At 37.2% G+C, this 13,662-nt stretch overlaps 1 protein-coding gene across 1 annotated transcript; it reads right to left on the bottom strand.

The window, feature by feature from the left end:
- Positions 1 to 6,741: 6,741 nt before the first annotated feature.
- On the bottom strand, positions 6,742 to 9,628 carry LOC116135798 (disease resistance protein RPP13-like). Its single transcript, XM_031421517.1, has one exon. It carries the CDS (start codon positions 9,431 to 9,433, stop codon positions 6,842 to 6,844), a length of 2,592 nt encoding a protein of 863 aa, XP_031277377.1. The 5' UTR covers positions 9,434 to 9,628; the 3' UTR covers positions 6,742 to 6,841.
- Positions 9,629 to 13,662: the final 4,034 nt, after the last annotated feature.

Genomic DNA, 13,662 nt, shown 5'->3' with positions numbered 1-13,662 from the left:
CTCTCTCTATCATTCATAGGAAATAGTGCTGTCGTCCGCTCTACGGACTTAAACCACTCCTCTGCCTCTAGCGGGTCCCTAGTACCCCTGAACGCTGGCGGCTGGTGCTGGTTTGCAAGGCCCTGAATCAGATCAACCCGAGTCTGTACTGTCTGAGGTATCGGCCCTTCTCGCTCTTGTCTGGTGGGCGGTACTCTACTGGGGTCTCGGTTCTCTCCTGAACAACTCTCCCCTGACTCTCCGCTAATACCTGCTGGACAATAGTTCGAATCATCGTCTCATCAAGGGTAGGGGGAGTTGGTTCTGGTGGGTTAGAGGATTCTCCCTCGTTCATCACACTCTTACCCTTCCTCCTGTTACTACGTCTCATCTACAAAACAACCATACTTGATCAAGTTAAAGAAACACTTAACGTAAGGAAAGAATTAACTTACACAGTCGGCTCTCGGACATCATAGCGATGAGAATTATACACTGTCAAATCCCAAAACCTTGGCTCTGACACCAAAAATGTAATAGCTGCTTTCAACTCAAATATTCATAAAACATGTACATAATAAAATACATATAAAATAGCATAAAAAGGTTGGGCCCAAAATTTTCTTTTATTAAACATATATACATTCTTTTACAAAAAGTTGTATCATGTACAAAGGATCAAAACAAGGTGGACAGTGTAGCCATTTCCCTTCGCTTGCCGACGCCCATCCGACTGTGTCCTCACCTAGATCCTACAAAAACATGGAAAACAACGGGATGAGCACAACTAATGCTCAGTAAGCAAATCCTCTACTCATCTATCCCTGTAACTCTCTCTCTCTAATTCTTTCCTTATAATTCTCGTTTACTCTCTTTCTCTTATACTTCCCTCTATTTTCTCTTTCTCATAACTCTTTTCTACTAACTCTCTTTAGTAGTCACGGCCTCATCTTACTGGAGGCACGGCCGGGACTCGCTCCCGCTCTACGTGACTTCTCCTCCCACCCATATTATAACCTTCATTTCCCATTTTGCCCTTGTTCTTTCTTGGAAATTCCATCTATATCCTTTGATTCATTACATTCACACCCCCACACTAACCTATTCTCCATGAAATTTCCTTACATTTTACTCCCCACTTTTCCTGCTAATTATGGGTAGAATGGTCATTTTGCCCCTATGGAGAATTCTCTAGAAACCTCAAGAAAACTTTTCTTTCGTCCCGTCGTCGCAGTGAAGCAATTCCGTCGCCCCGGCGAAAACTGACAGAACCGACACCGCAATTACAAAGTCAACGTTGCCGTGGCGAAGACTATTCTTCGCCCCGGCGAAGACTGTATTTCCAAGATCCCTTAAGTCTCAACCAATTTCAAGGCAAATACTCAACCAACTCAACATACAACTCAATTGAAGCTGACTCAATGAACATTTAAGTAATACAGCAAATCTTAAATACGTACCTTAAGTGGGGCGTTACAATTGATTTTGGGCAAAATGAAATACTGCCGTGGGAGAGAGTTTGGGGCTGTGTGTATTTCTCTTTTACAATGAAAATGAACTAATAAAAAAATCACATTTCTTTCAATTAACACTTTTCTTTTATAGTGTTATTTTAATGCCTTATTCCCATATGGAATAGGCTTGGGCTCCAACCCAAACACCCCATGTTACCAAACACTACCAATTAGATATTTATTTTTATTTCATCATTATTTCAATTAAAATCAATTAATANATAAGCAAACTCACATCTAAAGGAAAACTCCTTACCTTGGGATGCTTTAGATTCAAACTCTACTAAAATTACCCCAAAAGCTCCCTAAAACTCCTTAGAAATCTTGGAAAATTGAATGGAGGATTGAAAGGAAGTAGAGAATGAGAATGGCGGTGGAAAATGGGTGAAATGAAGGGAAAATTCTTTGTTAGCTCAATTTACAAACAAACATTCCCATTTTACCCTTGCTCTTCCTTGAAAATTTCATCTTTGTCCTTTAATTCATTACAAACACACCGCCAACTCCAACACATTCTCTACTAAATTTTCTTACATTTTACTCCCCACTTTTCCTGCTAATTAGGGGTAGAATAGTCATTTTACCGCTATGGAGAATTCTCTAGAACTCTCAAGAAAACTTTTCTGCCATCCCGTCGTCGCGGCGAAGAAAGTTCCGTCGCCCCGGCGAAAAATTACAGAATCAACATCGCAACACAGAGCTGACATCGCCTTGGCGAAGAATAGTCTTCTCCCCGGCGAAGGCTATACTACTAAGATTCCTCAATTCTCTACCAATTTCAACCAAAACTACCAACCTACAAACTCAATTGAAGCTAGATCAATGAACATTTAAGTAATACGACAAATCTTAACTACCTACCTCAAGCGGGGCGTTACAAATGGGGTGTAGTGAGCTGGAAGAGCTCCAAGCAAAGCACTATAGAGGATTCTACAATGGAAGCCGAGTCTATAGCATTATCCAATGCAGGCAAGGAGGCAGTTTGGATCAAGAAGCTCATCACTAAACTTGGTGTGGTCTCCACTATTGTTGATCCAATTGAAGTCTATTGTGACAACAATAGAGCAATAGCTCAAGGGAAGGAGCCACGGTCTCACCAGCGGTCCAAACACATACTCAACCGTTTTCATCTCATCAGAGAAATGGTTGAGAGAAAAGATGTGCAGATCAGCAAAGTACGTACTGATGATAATCTCGCTGATCCATTGATGAAGCCTCTTCGTAGCAAAAGTATGAAAAGCACTTAAGGTCATTCGGTATTAGGTACACAAATGATTGGCTATAGTGCAGGTGGGAGATTGTTAGAGTGGGTGCCCTAGAGCCAATCAATTATTGTAAAATTGACTCTTTGTAATAATGTTTATTAATCAATAAAAGGCAATTTTCTTCTATATCATGTAAATCATAATTACTTGTATTGATATATGTCCTTAGGATGATAGAACTGTGATGAGGGTATCAAGTGTTTCAAATCTTGATAGTGAGAACCCTATGATCACATATGGTAGCCATTCTAGAAATGTTCGTAGCCCTAGTATTATTCTAACCAAGGACACAGATAATACGATAAGGCTATCATAGTGTTGAACAACCCTGTTAAAAGATAATGATTGATCTCACTTGTCAAGGCTATTTGCCGCAACCTGGTGCAACACATGGGTGTTTGCTGTAGGTAAGTTCATTGGACAAACCCACCTGAGGATTCCATATAGATTGTAAGCCCAGTGTCTATGGAATAAATCTTCTAAAGAATGGTGGTGCATGTGATCTTTAGACTTGAGATCACCGGACTGTCTTGTGCACCTATTGGTGCAGTTTGACACTAGCTTAACGTAGTTTTATTTAGAGCTATCAATACGGTAATGATTGGCTGCATTGAGGAGTGTATCAAGACTATGGTGGATCAACAAAGGATTCATCACTCCTAGGTACGGGAAAAGTTATCTCACGGTGCAATGCAGTGGATGGCAATGACACTAAAGCTGTAGCCATAGTGGGATTGAGTTGTTGCTCAATCCAATTTATTGTTCTGGTCATTGGTCCAGTAACTGGATACAAAGATATTGAGGATAACTGAGGTTGACACTATTTGTGTACCTTAGCCTCAATGAGATAACAAATGATGAAAGGATTTGATTGCACAGTAACCATATCGTTGGCAAGTAGCGATTTTGCTGAATCCGAAACTATCATGTGACCATGATGTCTTGCTAGGGGCTAATCTTGGTCTGTGTGTAGTGAGATGATTAATTAGTATTAATTGCAATACTACTCACTGCCGATATGATAAGGAGCCTACAGGTCACACACTTAGAAGATAATTTAAGAATCGTTTTGTGGAAGGGGTATTTTCGTCTTTTTTTACAAAAATGTATTTTGGTAATCTCACAGTGCAATTAAATTTGCTGAGGTTGTTGCCTGTATTTAATTTTAATATTAAAATTAAAATTAGTGAGATTATATTTAAATGGTTTATTATTATTAACAAAATGTTAATATGTTATTATATATATTAATTGATTTTAATAATAATAATAATAATTAATTAAAATTTAAAATACCAATTAAAGGGTGTTTGGTTGCAAGGGTGAATTAGGGTTGGAGCCCATGGCTATTCCTTGTTGGAATAAGGTTATAATTGTTGCACTATAAGTGCAACTTAAATTAAAATAAAAAAATAAAAAAATGATTAGATGATTATTCAATAATCAAAAACCCTAGCCACCCTTTTACTCCCTTTCTCACATTTTCAAAGTGTGTGTGTATCAAAGAATTTCATTCTTTTGATTCAATTGATTCTTGAAGCCTTTTATTTGTTTTAGCAAAACAATAGTAGGTTCTATGGATTATCTTCGTGTGGACAACGTTCATGCGATTTTGTTCTTGAATCAATAAGCGAAATTAAAGTATTGAAGGAGCCTCCAAACTTTGGTAACGTATTCCTAATCTTTGTATGGATTATTTGTTTTTTATTTATACAGATTTTTGTTTACACTGTTTTCGATTATAATATGCAAAGACGTTATAATCTTTGCCCGGATTTTTGGTTTTAGTGATATGAACAGATTCGTCCTTTGAATATTGTGTTTTTATTGTTTTTCTTCTGTTGAGCGAATCTGTTCACTTACTTACACTATATACATGCCTACAATTATAATGTAAGAGTTCGCGGACAATTGAAGAGGGACGATGTCGAATTGTCTCAAAACATTGTCAATGAATAAGTGAGGGGGAACAGACATCCTATACCTCAAAAGGGTTTCAGAGATCGCCACGCAGCCTGTGAGGGATTCTTCCAAGAAGAGCCTCTTGGAACCATCAAGTTGAGCTGAGGAGTATAAGTTTCATTTATGCACCTAAGATCCTCGGCATCTATCGAGGATTGTGGTTCCTTGCATGGCTTATGAACTGGAGATCTCCTTGAGTGAGCGACCTATACAGAAGCATGATCTGAGGAGCCAACGACATCAGGATCCAAGCTCCGTGTGACAACATCTTTGGATGTCTCAGGGACTGCATCCCCGAGAACTACCGAGACTACTAGAGAATCGAACGTGTGGTCAATGGTCTGAATACTTGATGAAGACATGATTATAGCTCGCCTCTAGGTACCTCAAACAAAAGCGAACATGTGTCAGAACTTGAAAAACTTGACAACCTATCCACACTTTGCTTTCAATTCAGGCACCCAAGGTAGCTCGCATCGGACAACAGACACACGTGACTTACCAGGGATTCCGACGCCACAATAAACCCTCCTTAAACCCAGGACTGCTGGAGATACACTTAAAAAAACCTTAGCAAATCCTTAAAAAGCCCAATATGGCCACAACAATGGCCACCCTCAACCGCGAAAATCATAAAAACAAGTAAAAGACGGGAGAGGAAGCCTTACCAAACTGAAAGATGAGATGACTTGCCGGAAAAGCACCGTGAAGATGAAAGAGCAACGACGAAATAAACAAGAAAGCTTGGGAGCTTTTGCAAAGTGTGAAGGCCTTTTGACGAGTTCGCCTGCTTTTATAGTGGTTTGCATAGGAGACGAAAGGGCGAGGTTCGATCATAGCCGTCGATCTACAATGAATCTCAACCCTCCATTCGTTGAGCAATCTCAGCCCTTGGACGTGGCCATGCGTCAACCATCCGCAAGGAGTGATCAACCATCAGACTGCCATAATCATGACTGTCGCCGCACATCGCCTCAACTTCGTGCATGGGTTGCCGCATTTAATGCAACATGACCATATGGAATTTACACAAATACCCTTTCTTTTCAAATTTCGAGTTTGTCAAGAATATCACAGGAGAGAAAAGGTCAAGTGTTGAGTAGGTCAACTGAGGATGAGTCTGATGAAGCTCCCAAATCTATATTTAGTGCACAATCGACGAAGTCCGAGCTTGATGTTAAATCGAGCAATAGTCTTTGAAGCTCAAAATGAGCATAGAATGCTAGAGGGCAGATGTTGTGTGTGATTTTTTAGTCAAGCTCAGAGAATAGCGAAGTTATAGCTGGATCTAGAACCTGCTCGATTCAAGTGACTGTCTACCCAACATAAGCTCGTCGAGCTGTAACTCAACCTAGCACAAGCTAGTAGTGACCAAATGTCACAGTTATTCAACCAATCCACAGATAACTTCAACTCTCAAATATCTCGAAAAGGATTAGATCGACAACAATCTTTGCGCAATCACAATACTCAATTGCGAGAATATCGGAGTTGCATTTCAAACTTATTTGTAATCTTTTTATTTTCACTCTTTCCTTTGTACAAAATCAATATATAAACCCCCTCCAATGATGAGAAAGGGGTTAGCGAATTATTCTAGAATTGTTATTTTAAGCTCTCATAGCGAATACAAAAACAGTGGATATAGGCTCAAGAATTTAACTCACCGAACCACTTTAAAAACTATTTTGTCGTTTTCTTTATTGTATTTATTGTTTGGTCTTTTCTGGTTACTCGTAATCACATACACATTAGTTCTGATCCCGTTAAGGTCAATTGGATCACTCTGGTTAGTGTATTTTTGCATCAACAAATAGTTTAATAATGTAGTCCATCACAGAGTAATTTAAATACTTCACTATGCATTAGTTTTTTTTCTTAAAATGTCTAACTTAAATAATCTTTCTCTCTCTCTCTCTCTCTCTCTCTCTCTCTCTCTCTCTCTCTCTCTCTCTCTAATATATATTATATATCTATATAGATATATATATATATATATATTTTGAAACTAAGTTTATAAATTAATATATACAACCAATATCATTGGTGATGCAAAGAGGTTACACCCAAATGACAAGTTCATATGAAAAAATACACTCAAAACAAAGCATTGGTATTAAATCAGAAACGAATATGGCATCGACTCAAATATCTCCGGATTGGGGCTGAAATTGATATCAATCTTTCTGGAATTATCAGCTTCGGATGCTTTGGCTTGATCTTTAGATTCTTAAGCATAGGCATAGCTCCTTCCTCTATATGCCACTCCTCCAATTCAAACAGTTCAATAATTTCTAAACTTTCAAGCTGAGGAAAACCCTTTTGCCTGCAGATCATTTTCTCTCCGTGGTAAGAAAGATGGAGCAATTCAAGACTTACCAGGTTCGGTAACTTCTCTAACTTAGGCATCGGGTCATCCTCAAGATCAGAATTCCTTAACGATAAGGATTCGAGATTCGGCAAGATTGTGTGCATGTCTGCCGGTAGTTCCCCTATCTTCCCATCCAATGTCAAATTCTGGAGCCGTGGACAGTGAGAAAGTGGCTGCAGTGAAGTGAAAGAATGGACACCGGAAAGTTCAACTGATAAAATTCTAATGTTTTTCAGGTTGGCAATGGAGTCCAATGTGAATGCTTCTTGTTCTGTGTATAAATGATGAATGTGCAGCTCTCGAAGATTAACCAGCTTTTCAGGATGATGAACTCTACTCCACGTTTCATAGCTTACGAACTTTAGAGTCTGAAGATTTGTCAAATTGTCTATCGGCAAAGGCCCTTCAAAATATCCGATCAGATGTCGCAACTCTTGCAATTTGCCAATTCCAATTGGTAGCTTGAGGAGGCAAATGTAAGTGAATAAGTCCAGAGTCTGCAGTCTACGTAAGTTGCCAATGGATGGTGGAAGATTTCTTAAGTTTGTAATCCTTACCGTCAAATACTTTAAGTGGACCAACTGCCCTATCTCATTGGGCAAGCTACTGCAATCAATTGCTCCTCCATAATTCTCAACATGAAGAACTCTGAGCAACCTGAGTCTTGTGCAAATAGCTTCTGAAATTTGATTGAACGAGCCCCAATCTCGATCATATAACAAGAGGGAACGTGAGAGAGAATTACAACGTTGGAATGAAGAGCTTGTTTCAGAATAAAAAACAAGTCGGCGAGATGATGCCGATGTAGTTGGATGATGAATTCCATCGTAGATATGAAAGAAATTTAGCTCTTTTGCCTTCTGAATTGCAAGATCCCGCAAAAGATCATGGATTCGACATGTTTCCACTCTCCCCCGACGTATGTTTCCTATTTGAATTAAGCTTCTATTGATTAACTCATCCAAGTTATTTTTCGCTACTTCTTCCATTATTCGATCATCATCTTCTTGTATAAAACCTTCTGCCACTAGTAATCGGATTGCTTTCTCTATAAAGAATTCAGAATCCTCAGGGAAAATTCCTAGATAAAGCAAGCATAGCTTCAATTGATAAGGCAACTCATTGAAGCTTAAAGTTAATAAGGAAGATATGTGAATTGAATCATTCCTTAAATGTTTCCAAATGCGATCACGTACTGAGCGCCATTCCTGTGGTTTCTTTGTAGACAAAAGCCCACCTAATACAACAATGGCAAGTGGTAGACCGCCGCATTTTTCAACCATTTCTCTTCCTAGCTTCCCCAATTCTTCGTTCGCATTTGATTTTCGAAAGGCTTTCTCACAAAATAGCTTCCAGGACTCATCCGGCCTAAGAAACCGAAGTTTATGAACGTGAATTCCCTCATCCAAACGCTCAGCTACTTCTTTTATGCGAGTCGTGATTATTAATCTGCTTCCGTTTCTGTCATCCGGAAAGGCTTGTTTCAGACTCTCCCATGCTTCTTTCTGCCATACATCATCAATCACCATCAAGTAGGAGCATCCTTGTAAAGATTTATAAAGACACCTCGCCAGATCCTCTTCGTTCATCTTATCCAATTCATATTCCTTAATTTTGATCTCAAAAGATTTTACAATTCGTCGGAGAAGATCTTCAGTTTTGTAATCTTGAGAGACAGACACCCAACCTCGAAATTTGAATTTACTCAAGACATCAATGTTGTGGTAAAGGTTTTTAGCAAGAGTTGTTTTGCCCAAACCTCCCATGCCAAAGATGGAAACAACAAAACGTCGTGGCTGATACTCAAGAAGTTTACCCAACAATATTTTAGCATCATCCTCAAAGCCAACAATATTCTCGTCAGGTACAAAGGAACTGACTCTTCTCAGATCTTTTAATCTCCCACGGTTATTGTTCTTTCCTTCCCTCTTGTTCCCAATATCCTCAAGGCGGTAAAATTCCCGTTTACGAGATAGATCGATGATTCTCTTTTGAAGCGAATTAATCTCCTTGCCTATGCCATACAGATGGATCTTCTTTTTTGTGAAAGCAAAGAGAGCCAATAGCTTTTGATTCGGAGTCCCTCCTCGATCCATTTTGAGCATAAATTTATCCAAGACATCTTCGGTATCATAAGCAATGTCCTGGATATCAGATACCCATTTACGAATCATAGCATCTTCAACTTGTTTTTCTGCGGCATCCTTGATGAAACATTGCATCCATTCCAGCTCATTCTTTAGCAACTGCACTTCATCTCTCACTTCTTTTAAGAATACCGCTTCTTGAATGATATAGTCTCCAAGCTTTTGCACCACAAATGACACCACTGCATCGACCATACTTCACAAACTGTGAAATGAAACTGATCTTTATGTTCGGGTGGACTAAATTTTGAGCAATATTCTAGTGTGAAACGAACTGAAAGGATCTTAAGATGCCGGCAGCTGAATTTTAGAATGACTTCAAAAGATTATGTTCCGACTGGGGATTGCTGCGAGTTTAGAGAGTGAAAGTTGCAGTCAATATTCATTAAATTTCATCTTTGTTTTCTGAGCAATGTTCGCACAAGTTCCCATAACTATCCATGTGAGGGTCGGTGAGCGGTCTATTCTCCGCACGTTAGGTCACAGGAAAATTCGATTTGCCTGTACGTTTCCCAAAATTTATAAAATATCACAAAGTTGAGTAGGTTGTTGATATATATATATATTCTGAGCAATGTTCACGCAAGTTGCCATAACTATCCATGTGAGGGTGGGTGAGCGATCTATTCTCCGCACGTTAGGCCACAAGAAAATTCAATTTGCCTGTACGTTTCCCAAAATTTATAAAATATCACAAAGTTGAGTGGGTTGTTGATATATATATATATATATATATATATATATATATATATATATATCACAAATTTTAAGGGGGTGTGTGTGTATATATATATATATATAGGCCTACCCAAAGTTTGGTGAAACGACATATTCATACCCAAAATGTTTTAAAACGATAAATATGTACCTTTCATTAGTGAAAAGACTAGAATGCTTTTTGAGAAATATTAGTCTATTTTTTAAATTACTTTTAGACCCCTTAAGTTTAATAATTTCATCAAATACCCCCAAAAAAGTTTAAAAATTAATAAAAACACCCCTACCCACCCATACTGGCCAGATTCTGGCTACCACCGCCCTTAAGTTTAATAATTTCATCAAATACCCCCAAAAAAGTTTAAAAATTAATAAAAACACCCCCACCCACCCATATTTGCCAAATTCCGGCGGCCACCGCAGGTGGTAGCCAGAATCTGGCCAGTATGGGTGGGTAGGGGTGTTTTTGTTAATTTTTAAACTTTTTTTTGGGGTGGTAGCCGGAATCTGTCACAACGGTCTACACCACCACGGGAAATGGCCGGTAATTCACCGATCTAGCATTTTCCGGTCAGATCCACCATGGATATGGCCGGAAAAGGCCAGATCTACAGCCAGATCTGGCCGTCGACGGCCGCAACACTCCATCTTTGGTCGTTCGTCGCACGTGAATGCTGTGTTGTGTTACTGTTACCATATTTTAAGGGGACGTGCGTGGGTATGGATGGTTCGTATTCTGTTTTAAAATTAATGTTTTTGGTTTTAATTTTTTTTTTCAATTTTTATTAAAAAAAAAAAAAAATTCATCTTTGAAATCATTGGAGAGTTAGGTAGAATTACATTTTTTAACCAAAATTTAGTATGATTGATAAACTCCAATTCAAGAGTTTTGAGAAATAAATTTGTTATGCCTAAAAAATAAGGGTTAACGTAAGTTTTCATCAGCAAACACCAATCAAAGTTCAAGAAGGTTTTACACCATCTAGACACTACCACGTCGCACCAATATAGAAAGGATACGGCTGTCGCCAGCCTAGCAGATTCAGGTTTTGTCTATGAGTGAATGAGGATTGCACACATGTCCAAGCCCCAAATAATTTGATGATATTTCCTAAGTTACTAGTCAATGCAAGGTAAGGAAGGACTTGCGCGACACCTACCCACTTGTAGATTTGTAATCATTACCTTTAATACAACTACTATAAATAAATGACTCCCTCTCTCATTTTTTGGATCTTTTACTTTCATTACAATTAATAGCAAATATAACTTACGAGAAATGAACTGACTTGATATTCTCTCTGAATACTCAATTATTGTACATCTGTTCGTTGTTCATTATACACGACCTCTTGTAAAACTCTCATATATAAAAGAAACAATGAACATAGGAATTGCTTTAAGCATCTAAACCACTATAAAAATCATATGTCTTATTTATTATTCAGTCTTTGCATTTAACTGTGTTTACAACCTTATCTTAACTCTTAAAACAATTATTCACGTGTAATTTTTAAGAACAACTTAACACTTTGCACATGTGAATTGTTAGTGTCAAAATCAAACATCAACAAAACTAAACAATAGTTATTTAAAAATCAAACTTAATGACAATATATTTGTATCCATAATTTATGTTAAAATTTGGAGTTTCTTTTTTTTAATTATTTATGTATTAAAGAGACACTTATTTACAATTTAACAATCCAAAAGCGTGTGATAAACATAATTGCTATAAGCTCTAAATTCAAATAATCAATCAAGATAAGCTGACAAACCCTTCTCACTATTTTTTTCCCACAGACGCAACATGACAGCTTGTAATTGGTCAGCCTAAAATTGGTCATGCAAAACCTATTATTGGGCAAGTGGGACCTATTGCTAACTGTCACATCACGTTTGTGAGAAAAAGTAAGTCAGTGATAAGGGTTTGTGAGCGTAGTATTACCCTAAAAATATATACCCTTTTTGGAACATCAATTTTAAACCTATTTAGACTTTCAAATATTATTTTTGCTGAAATGCGTACATCATATTAATTGGGACAATAATACACTTACAATTCAATCTCAAAAACTTTTTCTCATAATTGCGAAGTGACAACTTGCAATGGGTCTTGTCCGCTCAATTACAGGCTGACCAAATACGAATTACTATATAGGAATTATGAGAAAAAATTTATAAGATTGGACTATGAGTAAATCTTTATTGAATTCATAGAAATTATTTTAACCTTAACTATTACAATTTTAAAGTAACGAGATGCAAGTATGCTTTTTTAGGCAATAGACTTGGATTGGGACCTGCTCATGGGCCTAGGACCGATCCTAGGCCCATGAGAAATTTCAGGACCTGGACCGGTCCTGTGGGCTTGGAAAATTATTTTTTACCCCCCAATTTTTTTTTTATATTTAGGGGGCCAAAATAAATTATGTAGGGGGGTTTATATAATTTTTAGGGGCCTGGAAAATTTATGTCCACCCAGAGAGATTAGTAATTTTTTAATTAATTTTAAAAAATAATAAATAAATTAATGGTTAATTATAATAAATAATAATTTATAAATATGAGGATTTAAATTTAAACTTTAAAGAGATAATTTAATTAATTAATTTTAACATAAATGTAATATTCACACAATCACACATTCACACTTCACAAATAAACAATTAAATAAATTTATTTTTATTAAATTATTCATCATCAACAATATTTACGTTGTTCAAATCTGTGTTCCTGAAGAGTTCGAGTAGTTTAGGATCTTCAGTGTGCTGCTGTAGTCTTTTCTCTGCATGAGTCTGTAAGTAAAGGATCATCTATAGCATCGGAAACAAAAACTATTTACATGATAGATCGTTCCTTAGAACCAAGATCAGGGCACAAAAATTACAGTTTATACATTATAATAGAATCTACAGAAAATCAGTTTAGCGTTTAAGAAACCATACCCACGTTTGGAGACTCCTCCAATTTGTCTCGGAATGGGTTTCGCTACCAACCCAAGTGTAGGATTAAACTAATGTAGTCCATACGAAGACAACCTCAAGGAACAAAAGAGGGATTTGCTAGATCCTCTTTAGCCTATAAGAACCCAGAAGAAAATCAAATGAAATTTGATTTCAAGCAAAAATACAAACTGGCATGAGAGAGAAGAAGGGGCTGGAACTTTTAGTCTAAATGATTGAAAGAAAGAATTAATTATTTCTCACAAAGTGTTGCACTTATATAGTGCACACTTTGCCCTATTCCTACATGGAATAGGCTTGGGCTCCAACCCAAACACCCCTTGTATCCAAACAACCCCTTTAAGATATTTTAATTTTAATTATTATTGTTATTTCAATTAAATTCAATTAATATATATATTTCATATATTAATATTTAACAATAACAATAATTCATTTAAATATATACGAACACATATTTAAATATAATTTCACTTATTTAATTTAATTAACAAATTAAATAAAGGCTACAACCTCAGCAAATTTAATTGTACTGTGAAATTACCAAAATACCCTTTCGCCTAAAAAGACGAAAATGACTTTCTTATAAACTGGTTCTTAAATTATCTTCCATGTGTGTGACCCGTAGGCTCCTTATCATACCGGAAGTGTGTAGTATCGTGATTAACACCAATTAATCGTCTCACTATACACAGACCAAGATTGGCCCTTAGCAAGTCATCATGGCCACCCGATAGATTT

Source organism: Pistacia vera, unplaced genomic scaffold (genome assembly GCF_008641045.1).
Source record: "Pistacia vera cultivar Batoury unplaced genomic scaffold, PisVer_v2 Contig303, whole genome shotgun sequence".
Lineage (NCBI taxonomy): Eukaryota > Viridiplantae > Streptophyta > Magnoliopsida > Sapindales > Anacardiaceae > Pistacia > Pistacia vera.
This window is presented reverse-complemented; position numbering and strand designations above follow the sequence as displayed.